Genomic DNA, 20,314 nt, shown 5'->3' on the forward strand with positions numbered 1-20,314 from the left:
ACAGTGCTTTGCACGCTATGCTCGATACACCTGGCCAACTAAGTTAAATTTCCAGCATGCCGAACATCACCAGCAAATATGTTCAGAATGGTGGCTGTGACACAACACTGATCAGTGGACTTAATGGCAGCTTATGCTCCGATGGAAAATAATGTCAGTATTTTTTTTTATTTGAGTAAAGTGCACACTCTTTTTATAAGCTCAACCATGATTCTATTACCATTTGTGATAGAGAACCTTTGTATTTTTCACACAGTAAAGCACAGCCCCAAGCACCACTTAAAAGTGAACTCAGATGGTATGTTAAGTTCTGACATAGCCTGGCCACCAATGTAGCTTGGAATGATTAATTCATTTCCACATCAACCAAATTCTAAGCCAAGACTTGAGCATTATCAATATAAATTAAGTTAAAAATCTTAAGAAAACACAAGTGACTCCATTGGGGCATTGAATCACTCAGAACAAAAAAAAATATTCGTAACCCGGGGAGGAAATGCTTCTAACCTTTTTTTACTTGTCCACCCTACAGCTCAAACTCCAGATCACAGATATGTTGGCTTTGTATCTCAAACAGTGCATTAGATGTCCCATAGGCGCCCAGCCGATTCAATGATGCACATTGCTTTGATAGAAATAACCACTATTAATGGTAAAAGTAACACACAAAAAAATGTTTTGCAGCTGCACTGGATGTGTGACATATGTGGAAGTTGTCTGGGCCAAGAGAGGTTATGCAAGTGCAAAATATGGTGGGGTATTATTGTACTTTCTGTTATCCTCCTGCAGCATAACACAAGGTAAATGCCCAGAGGCTTACAAAAGACGGTAATATACACCAACATTATTGAACAGAGGCTACATTTATCCCATAAAGGCTGTCTCATTTTTTTTTTAAACCAGTGCATACAATTTGAACGGAATTCTGAAATGTCCACTGCTCCAACAATGGATGAAAGAAGTCAATTGTGCGGTTCTGATCTCGAGGGGGTTAGTAAGTATATATGCTTGCCAAGTATAGAAAATTAAAGAATGATGAATAATTCACACCTCTTCTAAATAAAGAATCTTACCAAGCACATTGCCAGCTGGGACTTCATCAAGAGACTCAAGCTCTCTGCCCATGAGCAGGTACAAGCTGTCCACTGTCAAACAGGCCAGGTGGGGCACCCCTACCAGCAGCGCTTCGCTGATTGGGCCTTCTGGCAACTGGCACACAACAGCGCAGGGGACACGCGCACACACGAACCACGGGCAAATCTGTAAACACGGATGTGCTCCCATATTAATAATGCACGCAAAAATAAACTTCGCTCACAACGTTTCATAAACAAGACAGAATACCCTTCAAGGGTATTTCCATCGCCAGCATCCTTCAATGGTCTATCTTACATCGGTGCTATTTTGGTCTCTAATCACTTATGTAAAATGAATGGTTAATACTTTGCCTGTATATATGTAACTAGATCTAGAAACATTTAGCCCTTGAAATTGTGTCATTCAGAATTAAGGGAAAAAAGCAAATGGTAATGTCAATATTTTTGGCAGTCATGATGCTGTGGCTATGCTGAGAAATTCAACTTGCTACAAAAGAAGAGATGCTGTTCTTTTTCCTCCAGTGACTGAATGATTCAAACCCAGTCAGGGCCCGGTGTTCAAACGTGTACCATTATCTCCACGAGTCACTCAAGAGTTGTATAATACAGCAGCGGTTGTTTTTTTTTTAATTATATTCATGATTACATTCGTTTTGTAGAAATATAAAAAAAATGGTGCACTTTACAGCTACAAAAATGTACAATGCCGCAAACAAAGAAATTGTCACGCCATGAATTTGCTTTCCACAAGAAGTAATACAAGAGCTCCACCTGCTGCCAATGACCATTTTCCGGCGTGTAAAATTCAAATGTAAAAATCTCCCACATGCCAAGCTTGTCGTTGCACGCTACACAAGGCGTGCATTACTGTGAACTGATTGCACTAATGTGGAACATCAGATCACCCAAATTAAGCTTAAATTGTCAATGAATTAAGCAAATTAGATTCAGTAAAAAAATAAGGCACCTCTTCAAGGAGACATAATTACATTATGAATATAAAAAATGTCCCCCTTCTCTCCCTCCCCTGCCCCCCGGTCCCCATCTAATGCCGGGGTAAGAAAATGAATCTGGTACAACCCTTAACCGGTTCCTGTTTGAAGAGGAAAGCCTACCCAGAAGGCACCCCCCCCCTCCTCCCCTGACATGCCGATGTTAACCGTGTTTGTACGTGTTCTCTGTGGTCATTGATATTGGTCAATAAAAAAAAATTACAGTATAAAACAGTGTTGCAATGTAACATTTATGCTACTATATCGATAACAAAATCAAGACCCTCAACCAGGACTGTCATTAGCAATATCTTGCAACCAAAATATATCGAAAATTTCCGGCAATGACCTTTCTTTAGAAATAAAGACGGCACATTTTATTTTTAACAGTTGTGTAGAATTCCTTGAAAGCTCAAGTATTGAAATTCTGAGTATGTCTAAATAAAAAGCAGTGGATTTTGACAAGAAAACGTTTCCGTCTTGAGTATCCTTTAGGTCAGGGGTGGGGAACCTTTTTTCTGCCAAGGGCCATTTGGACATTAATAACATCATTCGCGGGCCATACAAAAGTCTCAACTTAAAGATTAGCCTGTTATATTTCGTTAAACATTTAATTAACTCACCCCTAATGTGATGGCTGGAACTGCAAAATTATTTCGCGAGCCTTATACAGCCCACGGGCCGGACGTTCCCCACCCCTGCTTTAGGTAGAAACCAAAAATATGCTTTTGGCAAAATTATTCAACATGTATCGTTTTTGGAACCCTTGTAATTAAGCATTTTCTAAATTATCATTCTAACACTGTCATATGTGACGAGCGTGAAAAACTGCCAATATACCATGTCGATGGTGCTCACTAAAGTGGAGGCCCTTCTGCCAGCGGGTGGGCATGCGTAAGCAATTCCAGCGTTGCCCTTTTTCCTTCCACGAAATGCGACACTCCAACGTGCATACCTTTTCCAGCGCCGTTGCTGGGTCATACTTCGGCCCCAGGACGTAGAGCCGCTGGCCCTTCCGCACCGTGCCGCTGTACACCCGTGCAAAGGCGACGAAGTGCTCTCTATCTGAAGCCTCCGTGTCCTCCTCTGGCCGCTCAGTCAGGTCTCTTGATGGAACCGCCTCAGTTTCCTGTTTCTCGGTGACACCTGGAATGGGGGGTCGAAGGATAATTGCTCTTTTAGGGCAGCAGTACAACAGGAACGGCTTTTGACTAGTCTGTGCAGAATTTCAGTATTCTCTCCATGCATGCATCAAGTTATCTCCGGGCACTATGGCTTACTTCCACGTGCAAAATAATTCACAAGAGATCAAAATGTAGCGCATGCTACCATCGTGGATTGTGGGTGATAAAATAATCATACAGAGAAGAGTTTGTTCCACCGCAAGGTTGAAACTGATGATCCAGTGTGTGCCTGCTTATTTGCTGCTAAAAAAACATAGGGCCTGAAGGTTCATAGAATGATGGACTAAAATATTATTTTGTAAAATACACACAAATCAAGATCACGAGATGAGGTCTTGCACCTCAGATGGGTATCCCTGGTTATTATTAAAGAGTCATCATCACCTTGGTCACTTCTGGCTTCTTGGTTGTCTCTTGTTTCCGAGCACCTCATGATTGTCTTGGAGCCAAGTGGTTCCGTCTGTGTTTGCTGCCCGGTGAGTTTGTTTAAGTGCCTCTGCCTGGCCTGCTCCCTTCGCTGGACCATCTCCTCCAGGGTAAGAGGTCTAATAACACACGGCACATGGCCAATGAGCAAAACCAGTCGACAATAAAATAAACAGAACTACAGAACGTCACATAACCGAACATCACATACCCGCCCTGACCAATTAACCACACACACCTAGCGGAGTATTTGTGCACGGTTTTACTGTTATTTTCTATGTATGTTAAAAAATCCAACAAATGTACACGTAATAAGCATTTTTACATCTTTCAAATAGTTTCATCCTTTTGTCCAGTAACACATTTGTGAACAATTTAACTGTACATTTCTACAGATATTCACATATCCAACCTTTTCACAAATCAGCCCATACCTCTCTTCCCAGCGAGTCGGAGAAGCGATGTGGTATTTTACTGCAATAGCAATGCAATAAGATTGGCATAACGAGTGTGGTTTCTGTAAACTATAAACTATTTTATTTGACCACTGAGCTATATAGCTCTATCAGAAGCGACCTGGCCACATATAATAGCTCAACGAAGTGGCTTATCATGTGGAAATATACTGCACCTAAATACTCTAAACGCATGTTTCTAAATGTGCAGGGAAAAACCAGAGGACCCAGAAAAAATTCCACGCGACCACGGGGAGAACTTGCAAACTCCAAATATACCAGGGACGTGCGGTCAGGGGAGGCAGGGGAAGCAGAGCCTCAACCTGTCATACTCCAATGAAAATAGCTGTTACGATAAGTACAAAAAAGAATAATTAACTTAAATATTAAGATTTTTCCACTGATCTGTGTTATAAATGTAATTTCTGTACGATTCCAATCATTTTATAGTCAAAATCGCCAAATTTGCAGAGCTCCGCTGCAAATACAGGGAGAGACAAGAAGTGAGGCAGCGACGAGCTCCGCCTCCCCTCTGATTGCACAACCCCTCAGTAACTGGATGGAGCGCGAGCAATAAGCACGTGCCTGTTACTATCTCAGTATGTCACCAATGTAATGTTTGTAGACCCCTTCATTTCATGTCCTCGCCTTCCATACTCCAAGTAACTTATTTCACGTATTGTGCATAAAGATATTTAGGCTCGCTGGTCTCATCATGAAACTGCAATGAAAAAGCACCAGGGGAGGCAGCTATCATATCTGCCTCACTGAGGGGGACGTGTCTAACATGCACCCCTCGGTCAGGCCACGCCCCCCTCAGTGAGGCCACGCCTCCCTCTGTGTGAAACTGGCTCTAACACAAGCCAGTGCCTCCCCAGCCATTGACCTCACCGCACGTCACTGAAAAATACAAGCGTCAGGATCGGGATCGAACCCATGATCTCCTGCATACCAGAAGAGGTATTTAACATCTTGCCACAGTATCACGGCCATATGGAGTACAATCGTACCTTTGCTTCTTTTGAGGAAGGGCCTTTGCATCAACAGAAATCATTTTTGAGACAAACACAATCACAGGGGCGTCGTCAGAGCTTTTACATGAAATGAAATCTGCAAGGGGAAGAAAAGGAGAGTTTAAAAATCTATGTTTGTTCCAACAATGACTGACACTATCAAACACAGGACACTTTATTACTGAATTGTCAGGAATGGTAATAATTTGGTTTAAGGCTTTAGATGTTACTGTACTCTCTGGTTCTTTTGCTACAGTCACGTAGATAGAATTTTTTAAAAAAATTCTATCTACGTGACAAAAGCTTAAAATCAAGATGTTACTGTATGAAAAATATTTTTCTATACATGCATTTCATAATAAAACCTCAAACTTATGCAAAAAAAACCTTCCTAATTTTCTGAAACATTATTAACATTTCCCAAAAAAAATTGAATTGGAGGATTAAGCCACTCAAGACTGGAAATAACAATAATATATCAGAAAGCAGCAGGAGTCTGGTTCGTGCTTGGATGGGCGACACACAATGCATAACACAGATATCTGTGATAAGCAGCTGTGGGTTTTATGTTTTCTGCAGGGGGTAGTGCAGACAAATCCATTGCTGCATCATACCATTCTCAAGCACTTATGCTCCCCCGCCTTTATTAACTCGGTCTGATGCGCGTGGTGAAATATGGTCAAATAAGTTCCACAACCCGCGTTTGCCTTGGATAGGCCCTCATCAAGCAAGTGGATTTTGACAATAGGCCTGTGCATGCAACAAGCCGTGGTTGTAATCGTAAACTACAGAAGCCTGCATCTGCTCTTTCTCACCGTCCCTCAGAGTTTGAGTTTGCTCTGGAAGAGACTCGAAGCGTTGAGCGCGCGCACACAGCAGCTTCTCCACGCGCTGTGCAGACATTTCCAAGGGGCTGGGAAGACGGCAGCTCACCATTGCTGCACAGCGCCAGTCAAGGAAACCAAACTCTCAAGGCGCACGCGATTATGCACTGGAAGATATATTGTCGTATTTGACAGGACCGAAGGTCACGTTTTCTATTTCCATCACTTCCTTTGTAACGCGGTCTTTTATTACACCAAGGGAAAAAAAAAAAGCTGCATTTATGTTGCATCACTTTGTCAAGCAACATACATATATATCCGTGTTTCCATCCAGCGGCGGCCCTCAAAGATACTTGCATTTAGCTTTGCCTTTGCAGCTCGATCCCAAGTCATATCAGGAATGCGAGCACAGTTTAGTCTTTTCAGTCACATTTGAAAACGTATTTGTTTGCATTAGCTTATCCTTGAGCTGGACTGATTGGTGATCGTTTTTTTTTGTATTGTCAAGTTTTTTTTATTGTAAGTGCCTTGGGATGCTCTACATTTGGGGCGCTAGAGAGAAGCCAAATGTAATGAATTGTATTGCTTTCTCCTTTGATTAATACAAAGGTAGAGCTACAGAAGTAAAGTGTCAGCCCTGAATTTGTTTTTGCTCATGCCACTGCTGGCAGAATGGTCTCCACAAGAGGCAGCTCTAGAGAGCCTGTCTAGAAGGTATTTTTGGTCTACTCTTCTACACGAGCCAGACGTCTAGGGTGAGTTGGGGGTACCCACACTTTATCCCACCATGCGTTATCTGCCAATCGACTATGGTGCTCCCATTTGTACTGCCGCGTAGACAAATGCGGGAAATTACATCAAACCGGCAACCTTGGGATTGCAAGTCCTGTGTGCTAACAAATACATCACGCGAGCATCCTTATACATAGGAAGCTTACAATGTAAACGCAATTTCAGCCGTTTTTGGATACAAAGGACAGCCTCAGAGAGTGGCAGCCACTGGCTGCAGATGGCGCTCAGGTAGACCTTCGGATCAGTGTGTCTCATGTCTCTTGCAAGGATCTTCAGCCCCAATGAGTTCACAATTTTTTCAGACTTCTCTTTGTCTCTGTTGCAATAAAAAAAAACAATGTACAGTAATAAGAAAAAAAAAACCTGAAAGATTTGAAGCCAAAATGAATTTATTTTTCTGAGAAAAGATGTGACAAAAACTCACCTTCTAATGACAACAGCTTCATAGAGAGCCCAAATATTATCCAGAACCAACTGCACAAACAAGGGCTTTTTCCCTTTGGCCTGGAACATAAAATCAAACACTCACTTTTAATTACATTTTGTCCAGAAATGCACTGCAAAAACTATTCTTATCTATAGAACACACATATATATACATTACACCTTTCATGATGTTAAAGCAAGTGTAATAAACAACTGCATTTTGACACATACTTGGGCCCCTTTCATGATTTTCTTGGCTTTGGTATTGAGGTAAAAATCACCCCACAGGGTCTTGAGCAGCACTTCCTTTCTCACTCCCATCTTCTTCGAGTAGAGTCGTGCGAAATGCTCTATACTGCAAAATAGACAGGAGAGCGAGCGAGCAATCATTGTGAACAACGCTGTCTTTGATTTTCTGCCACATAAGTGGCAGGGTAAAGATTTAATACCAACCAAAACCCTCCACCAACTGCTAAGTGGCCGAAATGTGTGTGGTTTCCCCAGGGGTTACGCAACACATGAGAAAGCCCATTCCAGCCCTATAGACAATAACAAGATGTCAGGACACATATTGATAGCCATATATATTGTATCCGGCTTGGTGGCAATGCAGTTAGGGTGAGTGACTCGCAATCAGAAGGTTGTGAGCCCAAATTCCCAGTTGAGGCACAACTGAGGCTATGAGCCAGCAAAGGTCGATGAAATGTGTAGCACCACTTTGTGGCGAGTCAACAGCGGCCTTGTTATGGAATGCCTGGCCCCTGCCAAGGAAATGTCGATTTTCCACCGCTGGCTCAGGGCCACCAGTGGAGAGGAGTGCTGCTCCATTACTTGTTTTGAACAGGAATGCTGATTTAAGTCTAACCTTAAATGGTACTTCTTAGGGTGATGATAGTACTTTTAATGGTTAAGTGTGTTTTCTTAAGCGCCAAAATGCAATAACTTTTTTTGATCAATCCACTGCTAGTTGAGGGCCTCCTCACACCGTGAAGGTCTTCTTTGGTTCTTTCGGTACAGTCGCGTAGAATGAGAATAAAATAATAAATTGATAAAATAAAATAACACAATAATATTCTCACGACGTTTCGGCCACAACACAAGCGGCCTTCATCAGGTGAAGGGGACGAGACGAGAGAAAGCCACGCGTGGCTTTCTCACTCCAGCGCTGTCCTCCAGACAGTCTCGTCTCATTCTACGTGGTGACTTTACCGAAAGAACCAAAGAAGATGAATCCTTGCAGTCACGAAAGCTTTAAATCGAAATTTAACCGTGAAGGTCGTTTGGGTTCACCGTACTGCAGCATGCCGATGAAGGCAGAAAGCTCATATGTGAAGACATTGAAGTCACTAAGTATTATTTTTGCTACACTGCCCTCTGCTGCCCACCACGGACTCTCATTGTAATCACATGACAGACCAAAACATATTACAATAAATCGGTAACGGATTTCCATTGTAATTTATATGCATACACTAGCTTTACTACCCGGCTTCGTGTCTTGGATTAATACACGGCCTACGCGGAGGGTGGGGGGGGGGATGCGTGACGTCAGCAGGCACACTGCGTGACGCTACCGCATGCGGGTGACATCACAGATGTGACGTCACCGCTCACTTGCCGTGCAAATTATATCCATTATTGTGCCCCCCCCCCCACCCCCCAAAATACAAAAGTCTATTTTTATACTTTTTGCATTGTGTACAGTCTGGAAGCTACCCACATGCCAAATTCTAAGTTTGTTGCATGTTGGGAAGTATGCTAAACATTTCGAACAGACACACATTCACAAATTTCCCTTTTTTATATATATAGATTAACCCACCCACTCTAGTTTTCACACCTGATTGGCTCACAAGTGACATCACTTTTAGCCCTTTATTTAAGAACGAACAGGAGGACTTCTCCACAACTCTGGCTGTCGCCTGATGATGCTGGTTGTAATTACCAGAAAAATATCATACTCAAATTGTAAATGTTGTGGCTTTTCTTTCCAACACACCGGTGTGCTGAACTAGTAACCGATAAGCATGTTTAGTTCACGTGACAAACCTGAATCCCCAGCCATCTAGTGCACAAGCAAACACCACGTTCCCCTGATCTGGAGAAAAGTAGAGGCTAGAGTCGTCTGCCTCCTCAAAGCCTGCACTCCAGTCGAACAAGGGGTCAGCTTTCCCTTCGTTCGCCAGGGTGGCCTCCACTGGTCCTGAGGAAACCTTTTCTGCGCTCTCTTCTAGCACCTTGGAGATGAAGAGGCTGCCAGTGACAGCATTGACCTAACGAGAGACAGAAATATTCACAAGACTGACGTCATTGTGAGACATTTTTCAACAACAAAAAATATAGGTTAAAATACCTGTGACACATCATGGTAGGGTAAAAGAATATATATTTGCACACTAAGCTTGGTTTTATAACTGTAGCAGGTACATATGCACCCCATACAAATGTATTAAAACGTTTATCCCATAAACAAAATCATTAATAAGCAGAACTCCATTGTGTCTCCACATATAAATACAATGTATGTTTGAACATAAGCCAATTGGATTTCCAGACTAGCAGTCTTTTTTATTTCCAGCAGCCTTTTTATTGTCTGTAAAGCCAATAGGCTGATGGTACGATAACAATATATGTATTAACGTTTTGACAGAGAATGGAATTTCCTACGGTGACGCATAATGATCTTGTGTACCATAAACACAAGATCATCCTGGGGGGGGGCGGGGTGGGGATGGAGTTTACCTGTTCCAGAATCTTCTGCAGCTGGATATGTGCCTCGGTTGGAGTGAGCTTCAGCTCTGTGATGAGGCGGTCGATTTTGTTGATCACGAGGCAAGGGTGAATGTTTTCCAGCCATGCTTGTCTCAGCACCATCTGGGTCTGAGGTAACAAAACACGAATGTTCCCGCTTTACTGGAGTGCAACCGGTTTAATATGCACCGTTTACATTTTACACATACTAATCATGAGAAGTAAATCACCCAAAAGGAAAGCCTGTAAGGCTTTATATATTTATTTTAGAAGCCACAGGATGAAGGGACAATTTAGTTGTCTTTCACAATGCATTTCCTCAATGCAATTTGTAATTTATTTTCTCTTTTGGTGATTAACACAGAAAAATAAATCCATTCAGAGTGCACTGCAGACTACTTGGTCAATAAACATGTCTATCAATAGCCATGTGATGATTTTGCATTCGAGACTGGACACAATGTCGTGAAACAAGATTGCATAGCGTCTTGAGATGGGGTTAAATTTAGATGCTACATAATTCAAATGTTTTAGTGTTTTAGAGCAAAGAATAAATAAACCGTGAATTTTGTCCCACAGCATATCGCTTGTAAAAAAAGTTGTTGTATTATCAAGGTGAAATCCAATGTCAGAATAGACATCCATCTTTGCTGTGCAACTTTCATAGACACCACGAATATAAATAATTTTAAATAAAGCACAGGCCAGCTATTAAACGGCTGATAAGCATGCTAGGTTTCCTTTCGATAGAAAGTTAGCGTACTGATTTGCGTACAGGACTAATGATGCTGCCACGGCAATGTGGGTTTCACATTTCACAGATATTAAAATAACACACAGATACAAATACTACAATGACCCATTCACTAAAACCAAATAGATTTGTGATATTAAATAAATGCCTTTTCTCAATTTTTAGTGCCCTTTTAAAATGCCTCAACTGCCCCACTACACACTGGCTTGTCTCCACTAAAAAGAAAACTAGAGCTATTAGATTCCCCGCGGTGCTTTCTTTCACAGCCAATGGAGCTTTGTTAAGATTTAAAACAAAGTGCTTTTGTGAGGTTGGTCAAAGGGACTATCTGTATGTTTCAACAACAAAAAAGTTTCCCCTTAAACTTTACAAAGGTGCTAAATGGCATGCCTTTGCCAGCACCAACATTAAACATATGGGCATCATTAAAACAGTGAAGTTGCCAGACATACAGCTGCTTCAAAAGCGTTATTTGTTTTGTGCGTGGTGTGTTAAAAGTATCAATGTAAGATATCATAGTATACACATTTTAAAATGATTCCATTTTACGACGCACAAGTCTACAACACATTAGAGAAAATCGTAAGCTGCATAAAACCAGTTTGGGAAAGCCATGCGACAGTTTAGAAACTATATAAAGTTACTCTAATTAGGTATACTTTAACAAATAATAAAGCAGCCTCAACAGGGACTGATACTAAAACGTAGTGGGATGAACATTTATGCCCACAGGACCTGATAAAAAAATATACATTATATGGGTAATGCTACACTAGACAAATACACGAATATTTTAGTCAGAAATTTTATTTATTTATTTTAAGTTGTAAAAAGTAACATTGCTTGTTCAATAACATTACATTTATTAATCAACTGTGTTCTCAAATGCAACCGTTGTTCTAGTAAAAAAATAAACTACTGTGCAAATAATGGCTAACGCATAACAGCTGGTAAGCCATTTCAAACACCCACGGAGAAAAGTGAGTTTCAAACTCTTGGTTGGGAAGATGGCATAGTGAATGCTACATTACCATGCACATATACATAATGTAACCTTTATGTTTATTTGCCAATACAAATTCACCAGCAGGACAAATTCACAATGTTGTATTGGATAGGTTAACCACAATGTCCAGTTAAAACGTATCTACAGATCTGGATAACAGACATGTAGGATTTTACACTGGAGTGAAAATGGCACAATTTGTCTGCAATTTGCATCTCGGTCTTCTAGAGGGCGCATTTATTTATACATAATACAAGGTGACTCATTTATGAATACCCCACTGGTTTCTAAAGACCTTGTCTTATGGGCCTGCACTCAAACAAAAGAGGCCCCCTCCAACTCCCCCCCACCCCCCGACAGCTAGCCTAACGTCACTAATGAATGAGGCCCCATGTGGCATTCTCCCTCAGGGCATCAGGGAACCTCGAGGTGGCCCTGAGTGGCCCTGGTTTGGATTGGCCAAGGTGGAACAATTGCATGGCCCTGCAATCGCCAGACATAGCCCCACAATAATATATTTTTTTTCTTTTAGGATAACATCAAAGGCCATGTGTAACCAAAATCGCAAAATATCAACAACTTCAGCTCACGCTTCATTGAACGCTATAAGCCAATCACATCAGCTATGTTGGACAAAGTGTTTGAGGAGAGTAAGACAATATTACATTGAAAATGGTGGGGAGACATGTCGAGGCTTTGAAATAAAATTGAGTTTTCTCTATGTTTTTCTTTTTTAATTGGGGTAACTATAAATGGATCACCCTGGTATTTCACAAGCACCCTTTTCAAGTATTGACATCCCACAGCTTCACTTTTGCTTCCCTAATCAAGTGGTAATAAATAAATTAAAAAATCACATTTATTAAGCACCTTTCTACAAGGTACTCGAGGTATTGTACACCAAAAAATATTTTTTTTAAAACGCTGGCCAAAGGGAGGAAAAACTACATATTATAGAAGCTAATTTCGAGAACCAAAAGCAAGAACAAATAAATACATCTTGAGGTGGGGTGTAAGCACCGTCGTTGTGTCTACATTTTGAAAAGCGCTGAGCAAGGGATTTACACACAGCGGGGAGCAGCACAACAGAAGGCACGGTCACCCAATGTGAGGAGCCGTGTCCAGGGATGAAGCAAATTACATAAACGCAAACTCATTCAAAAATAAGTAAGCAAAAAAAGCAACAGCACCTCCTGAAAAAGAATGGCACTGGAAACATTACCTGCGGACATACACCTTCGACGGCATCAACCACAACAATGGCCCCGTCACAAAGGCGAACAGCTGTAGAGACCTCGGAAGAAAAGTCCACGTGTCCTGGCGAGTCGATCAGATTGATCAGGTACTCCTCGTCATCTGCAGAGCAATTTGCAACCACAAACACCAGGAATGCACATGTAAAACCGTTAACATTACTACGTGATAAAGGCAACAAAACAATGTCAAAATGTGACGTGACATTTTCACACTGCACTGCTTCAACTGCAACCCATCATTTTAAAAAGTACAAAAATATATTAAGATAGTGTGAATGAAGAATGCCGCAAAATTGTAAAAATAGGGCAGTGTTGTCACCAGAGCAATACACGTATACAACTGAAGAATATGAACAAAGCTCTTGTGTCCTACCATAAAAAGTGTCACAGTTCAGACACTTGCGCACTACAACTTGAGCAAGTAATAATAATGCTACAACTCAACATGGGAAGCCTGGCAAACATAAATAAAAAAAATTGTGGTGCTTCTGCACTTTAGAGGCAATGGCTGTTTGATCATACAGATTTCTGATACTCGCAAACCTGCCGGGCTGCAGGGTGGCCAGGAGATTGCAAAACAAAATGTGGGTTCGCAATGATCGGTCTGTGTGGATATTTCACGTTATCTATCCCCTCATCTATGGGGTTTCTCCAGGTAATCTGGTTTCCTTCCAAATGCAAAAACATATATATGGATTTGACCAAACATCATAATTCAGAACAGTTATGAAATATTCGCTTGAAAGTTGATAATGAAATGAATTATTAATTTGAAGGCGTTTAGAAAAAAAGTGTTATCCATCAATTACAAACTATTCATGTCAATTTAATTTAAGGTTTTTTAAGGCACCAGTGTAAAGTATGATCTCCAACTATAAGTCAGACAATCCATCTACTTTCTCTTGACTCTCAAAGGCTATTATTGTTAGACAATTTTTATATATATTTCAGCGATAAAGCAGTGTGAATGACAAGAAAGTATAGTTTGTCAAACTAATATAATACTCTTTGGTTCTATTCGGTAGTCACGTAGGTAAAAATAAAATAACAAAAAATCACGACGTTTCGTCATCAGAGTAGCACCCTGATTTCGGACAATCTGAAAACAGTACTGGCTAGAGGGCTAAATTTTGCTGTCACCCCGAAACATATTCCTGTAGATGATATCATCTCTCAGGTCGATGTGGCTCTTAAAGGCATAGGACACATCCAAGCAGACGTTGCGAGAGCTGAAATAGCCACTATTCTTAAGAATACTAAGAAACCCATTAGCAACATCAGCAAAAATGAACGCTCTGAACTCGCGAATTTAAAAAAACAGAAGTGATACAGTCATCCTCTCAGCCGACAAAGGCAACGCTACTGTAATTATGGATAAAGATTTGTACAACAACAAAATCCAGAACCTACTCAACGATGGAAGTTACTCAAAAATTTAAAATGACCCTACTAATAGCCTAACTATAAAAACCAACAAGATCATCACAAGTTCGACCTCCCTAATCGAACCAACTAAACGCCCCTCCTTAAAACCTTCTGCTGCAAGACCCCCTAGATTCTATGGTCTCCCCAAAATTCATAAAGAAAGCACTCCACTACGACCCATCGTATCCACGATCAACTCCACCACCTATAAGCTAGCACGTTTTTTATTAGATACCTTGCTACCTTTCAATGGCAAGACCTCCTCAGCAGTACTTAACTCAGCTCAATTGGTCTCTATGGTCAAAGACGTTGTACTGTCCCCTGACGATATCCTTGTCAGCTTCGATGTGGTCTCCCTGTTCACCAAGGTCCCGGTACCTGACACCATTTAAATAATTGAAAATTTGGTACAACATAGACTAGACCCCGATACACCTGCGCTGATTAGACACTGCCTCACCAACACCTACTTTACTTGGAATGGCACCTTCTACAAACAAAATGAGGGTACCCCCATGGGTTCTCCCTTATCACCAGTGATAGCCAATGTTTTCATGGAGAAATTTGAATCAGACGCCATCTAGACTTCAATCCTCAGACCTTCCCTGTGGAAGAGATATGTGGATGACACTTTCGTCATTTGGCCACATGGCCTCCCAGCTTTGAACCTTTTCCTACACCACATCAATTCTAGACATCCTGCCATCAAATTCACCATGGAAGTGGAGAAAGATGGCAAGCTATCATTCTTGGATGTTCTGTTTGAGAGGAGACCTGATGGCTCACTGGGGCATTCTGTCTACAGGAAACCCACCCACACAGATTCCTACTTGAAACCTGAATCCCACCACCACCCAGCTCAAAATAATTATCTCATCAAAACGTTATACCACAGGGCACATTGCATTTCGGACCAACACCACCTGACCAGTGAATTAAAACATGTACACCTGGCCCTCAAGAGAAACGGATACTCTGACCATACCATCCGCCAAGCTGTTTCTCCCTCCATACAGAAACAACACTTGATACTCCGGTCAAAACCATCACACTACCATATATAGCAGGCGTTACTAAAAAGATCTCCAAAATTCTAAACAAACACAAGATCCTGGTCCGGTTCAATACAGTACACAAAATCCGTGACCTGATCCCATCCGTGAAGGATGTCGTTCCTGACTTACAGTACCCCGGGGTTTATATATTGAGTTGTACCTGTGGTGACTGCTATATCGAGGAGACTAAACGACATGTCTCTGACCGAATTCGCGAGCACAAATCAGATTTGAAACACGGCAGAACAAATTCTTCTACCGTAGCTGATCGCTGTTACAATGCTGTGGGTGATCACGATATAGTTTTCTCCGATACCAAGGTTCTCTGCAAACCCACAGGTTTTTATCAGAGATTTGTCCACGAGGCAATTCAGATTTACAAACACAGACACAATTTCAACCGAGAGGATGGTTTCAAATTAAGCAATCATTGGAAAGATGTTCTAAATCAAACCAAACATTAAACTAATTTTCAATAGTACAGTATATTTATTCAAGTAGTGGTATTCCAAACTTTCACAGCAGCTTATTTCCCTTCACACCAACATTATGTAACCTCCCCCCCCTCACCGTGCCAGTCCAGTACATATTTTTATGCTAATTCCTTTGTCAAGGCGTTTTTTTTTTTGTTTCCTCCTACACAGCTTAAAGGACGCGACCTGGGCTTGCTGTTTTCACTCCAACGCTGTCCTCTGGACAGTCCAGTCCCTTCACCTGATGAAGGCCACTTGTGTTGTGGCCGAAACGTCGTGATTTTTTGTTATTTTATTTTTACCTACGTGACTTTACCGAATAGAACCAAAGAGGATGGATCCTTGCAGTCACGAAAGCTTCAAATCTAGAACTAATATAATGCAGGAAAAACAATTCAAACCTTTGTTATAGAAGAGCGAAATGGCACTTGACTTCATTGTAATTCCACGGATCTGTTCATCTTCCCGACTATCCATGTATCGCACCTGTGGAACCAAGACCATATGTTACTGACCTCTTTGATAATGCCTGTACCTTAGCTTATTTAACTGAATAAGCTTTACGAGCAACAGTCAACTAATCTGTTTTGCTTATGTTCTGAATTATGATGTTGAATTTGACTTTAATATTTAAAAAATATACATGAATTCACCTAAATGTACATATTTTTTAAGCTACCAGCATACAATTCCAAACAATAGACAGTGCAACCTAAAAAAACACATCGGAGAGCTATAAAGCATAACCGCATAAATCTACGAAGCAGTATAATAAAAAGAAAGTATGTTGTCCTTAAAAATGGTTTTACAATTTTGGTTTCATAAATCACTTTCATATATTATCACAATTATAGTAATTATTAGCATGCATAGCGAGTATAAAAAAAAAAGTTTCAAATCAAGATAGTAATTTTAAAATGTACCTTTCCAGCCAGCCTATTCGAAATTATCCCATTGCTGGCTATCAGGCAGTCAGCTAAGGTGGTTTTTCCTGAAAGAAATAAGAAGATGATGTCAATACCAAATGCACAATTAATCAAGAGCGGATTTTTTTGTTATGTTACCACTGAACGATTAGGCATCTAGGGATCGCCGCACAAATCTTCGCAACAGGAGTAATACCGCAAAGGGCCGTGTTATATATAGAAGCCGTGCGTTTCTCGGCAAACACTGCCCCACCATGGTCAACGTGTGCCAAAATGCAGATGTTGCGGATGTTGCTGGTGATCTTCTGCAGGGCACTGATCTTCGCAACCTCCACGTGCTTCATGGTCACTTTAATAATCTGTGAATAACTGAACGATACAATGGACAGAAGAAAAACACAGACACAGTTATTGTTTGATGTGCAAAATAAATTGAGGTTACTGCACTTGGTAATGTTGCACAAGCACAAATAAAAAAATAAGTACCGCATTCATCATTAATATTGTCTTATAACATAGTATACCAGTATAATGTTTTGACCAGTGGTCTATATTCTGCTCTGAAGAAGAGCATTCGACTAAAATGTGCCCTGATCATATCTTTTTGGTTAAAGATGTGTTCATGACAAATGTGTTGATACACACTGTAAATCTAAAATATACAGGTAGCGTAGATAAATGGAAAGGTGACGTATGTTTACATTAACGATTAACTTAAAGTTGAGAAAAACCAGACATTAGTCCTACGATTGAATAAAACCTCATTCAAGATCTGAAATAACAAAGTCTTACCAAGAGGCATGTAACAGGGGGGCAAGCAGCCGAGCCACTCTGTGCTCACTGATGAGTCAGTTTCAATAAAGTTGACGCACTTTGTAACGTGCTGACCCAGTAAAAAAAAACGAGCCTCTCTCCATCATTACCGACTATAATACTGGTAGGAAACGTAGTGGACTGGAAGCCCAACAGGGATTAATTCACAGGAGGCAGGGGATTAATTGTGTATGTCTGTCCACGTCGGAGGGATGGTGCTGGGTGGAGAGGGGAGGGTAGGGAGGGGCTGAGTGGAGAGGGGCTGGGAGGGGCTGGGTGGGGCTGGGTGGGGTGGGGAGGGGCTGGGTGGGGTGGGGAGGGGCTGGGTGGGGCTGGGTGGGAGGGGTGGGGCTGGGTGGGGAGGGGCTGGTCACCCCGTGGTGCCCTTATATGGACTGGAAGCCCAACCGGGATTAATTCACAGGAGGCAGGGGATTATACACTGCACTTTCCGGTGCGACCTCTTTTACACTGCACTTTCTGGCGTCGTTTTATAATTCTGCTCACTTTTAATTTTGCTTTCTTCTGCGCACGACCCTAACAAGTTTAGCTTAAATATCCGTACATAATTACTTCATAATTACTTCAAAATTTCCTACCAGCCCCCTCCGCAGGAATGTGTTCACCCAGAAATGTCTGTCCGTCCCGCGCGTGACGTCACTCCAAATGAGGCCCACCCCCCTCATTAATATTCATGGCAGGTGGATTTTTACACTAACGCAGGTCGAGCTTAATTAAATCATTTATTACACAAAGTCGCTTGAAATATGACGTTTCTTTACACAAAGTGACGGTAAAGAAATAATCTAAGCATCACAGTGCTATATCCGTGCGTGACGTCACTGCAAAAGCCCCCCCCCTTCATTAATATTCATGCCCGCGTGGAAATTTACACAAACGCACAAGATCGCACAAATTCCACATGCCGCACCCCTCCCCAATAACCATTAGCGGTGACGTCACTTCATATGGGGCAACCCCCCCCCCCTCATTAATAATCATGAGCTGAACATTTTTTCTATTGAATATTTAATATTTACTGCAATATAGTCCACAAATAAACAACATGCTCACCTACTAACCTCACCCCCCCCCGCCGCCTCTAAATCTCCGACAGTGTCATTTTGTCAACAACCTACAAGCATTTCGCTCGACACCCAGGACATTGTTTTTGTTGGCGAGCAAAACACGAGGACCTAACGAGTCACACGGCGTTCGGAGGGCACGCGTAACACTCACGTCGGCGCCACCCCAGTCTCATAGTAACCGCACCGGCATCCAGGTGACCACTTAAACGTCGACTTAAACACGGTGGGCGGCCCAAGCCTGCTTCCAGATACACATTGGTGGCCAACGGTGATTTGGTGAGCTTACATCCCGAATGATGGTAGGCTCAGCCAAATCATACTTTCATGATCGATTACGTCGAGTGCATTTATGCTGGGTTGTCCTGTGGTTGATTGGATATGGATATACAGTACTGTACTCCGCCACGGGCATGTTGGATTTACACCAAAGCACTCAGGGTTGCCACGCTGCCCAGTGCTCGCACGCGAAGACACTTTACCCTTTCAACGAAGTAAACCTTTGTATTACAAGCTATATATATACTGCGCGTGTGTGTCCTCGCAGCTGTGTTAAAATTAGGTCAAGAATGACTTTAGCAAATTGACGGTCTGGCTTTCAATGGAACAACTCTCGTGACCGTCCCTACGCCATTACGAACATTACTGAGGTAATCGCCGTGAAGTAATGACGCGCCTGACCGCAACTTTAAGAGTTTTTTAATCCATTTACGAAGCTTAAAACGTGCGTTGCGTAGATTGGAGACACCGATCGAGGCCATTTACAAATATAAAATAAACAGACAATAAGGTATCCCACAGTCAGCAAGAGGCTTTCAACCAAAACTAATTAACTGCGTGCCTCCCTGAAAACACGTGGAGCAGTATTTAAACCCTTTAAACCCGAGGCCTCGCCTCACTAAGACACAGGCAGCCTACCGTGCGAGTACTGTCCTCTGACGTGTTGACGAACCTATTTACGGAACCTGTTAACGAGACCCTCCCCCATCACCCGAGTCCACGGTCAACGTGCGTGCAGCCCTTACCTGAGTCTATAACAGTCCGACGTTACCGCCTCTCATCAGCCGGCACGTCGACGATACAACCGGACCAAAAGCGCCACTGTACTTGCTAGTTCATGTCGCACTGTACCGGGTATGACACGCACGTGCGTTCTCCCGCGGTCGTGATGTCACGATAGACGTGGTCAAGGGGGGAACTGACATTACGTCACCGCGCACGGGGGGGGGGGGGGCAAAGACGTCGCTGCAGGGAACTAACATGACGTCACCGCGCACAGGGGGGGGGGGGCACAGACGTCGCTGCGGGGAACTGACATGACGTCACCGCGCAAAAAAGTAACAATCCAATAAAATCTAATTTAACGCACACAAAAGAAACGTAATATGGATCAGACAAAAACAGAACTTTAAATTGTCTCCCGTAAATTCCTGAGCCCTATATGCAAGGTTCAGGAACTAAACATGTTTGAAAGGCCCTTTTAATCATCTTGCAAAGACCGATTGCATCAATCAGTGGGCTCGGTCAAAAAATTCTGATATTAACCTCACTGCTATGTGTC

At 42.1% G+C, this 20,314-nt stretch overlaps 1 protein-coding gene across 2 annotated transcripts in view; it reads right to left on the bottom strand.

Annotated features, from left to right (window-relative positions):
* EFL1 (elongation factor like GTPase 1) overlaps positions 1-19,936 on the bottom strand; it is a 32,180-nt gene extending 12,244 nt beyond the window's left edge. Inside the window, exons 1-15 of one of the 2 annotated variants that reach the window (XM_032947519.2) lie at positions 19,779-19,936; positions 17,109-17,224; positions 16,853-16,920; positions 16,331-16,415; positions 12,943-13,076; positions 9,952-10,089; positions 9,259-9,482; positions 7,441-7,564; positions 7,208-7,287; positions 6,963-7,099; positions 5,983-6,105; positions 5,165-5,264; positions 3,658-3,818; positions 3,045-3,235; positions 1,074-1,209 (exon numbers count right to left, since the gene is read on the bottom strand). In XM_032947519.2, coding sequence (XP_032803410.2) covers positions 1,074-1,209; positions 3,045-3,235; positions 3,658-3,818; positions 5,165-5,264; positions 5,983-6,105; positions 6,963-7,099; positions 7,208-7,287; positions 7,441-7,564; positions 9,259-9,482; positions 9,952-10,089; positions 12,943-13,076; positions 16,331-16,415; positions 16,853-16,920; positions 17,109-17,199 — 1,792 coding nt within the window. In that variant the 5' untranslated portion in view covers positions 17,200-17,224; positions 19,779-19,936. Of the gene's footprint in view, positions 1-1,073; positions 1,210-3,044; positions 3,236-3,657; positions 3,819-5,164; positions 5,265-5,982; positions 6,106-6,962; positions 7,100-7,207; positions 7,288-7,440; positions 7,565-9,258; positions 9,483-9,951; positions 10,090-12,942; positions 13,077-16,330; positions 16,416-16,852; positions 16,921-17,108; positions 17,225-19,671; positions 19,695-19,778 lie in introns of those variants that run through there. The other variant, XM_076066572.1, reaches the window with a different exon arrangement.
* Between the last annotated feature and the right edge of the window lie 378 nt (positions 19,937-20,314).

Source organism: Petromyzon marinus, chromosome 1 (assembly GCF_048934315.1).
Source record: "Petromyzon marinus isolate PM22_M1 ecotype Great Lakes invasive population chromosome 1, UKy_Petmar_22M1.pri1.0, whole genome shotgun sequence".
Classification (NCBI taxonomy): Eukaryota; Metazoa; Chordata; class Hyperoartia; order Petromyzontiformes; family Petromyzontidae; genus Petromyzon; species Petromyzon marinus.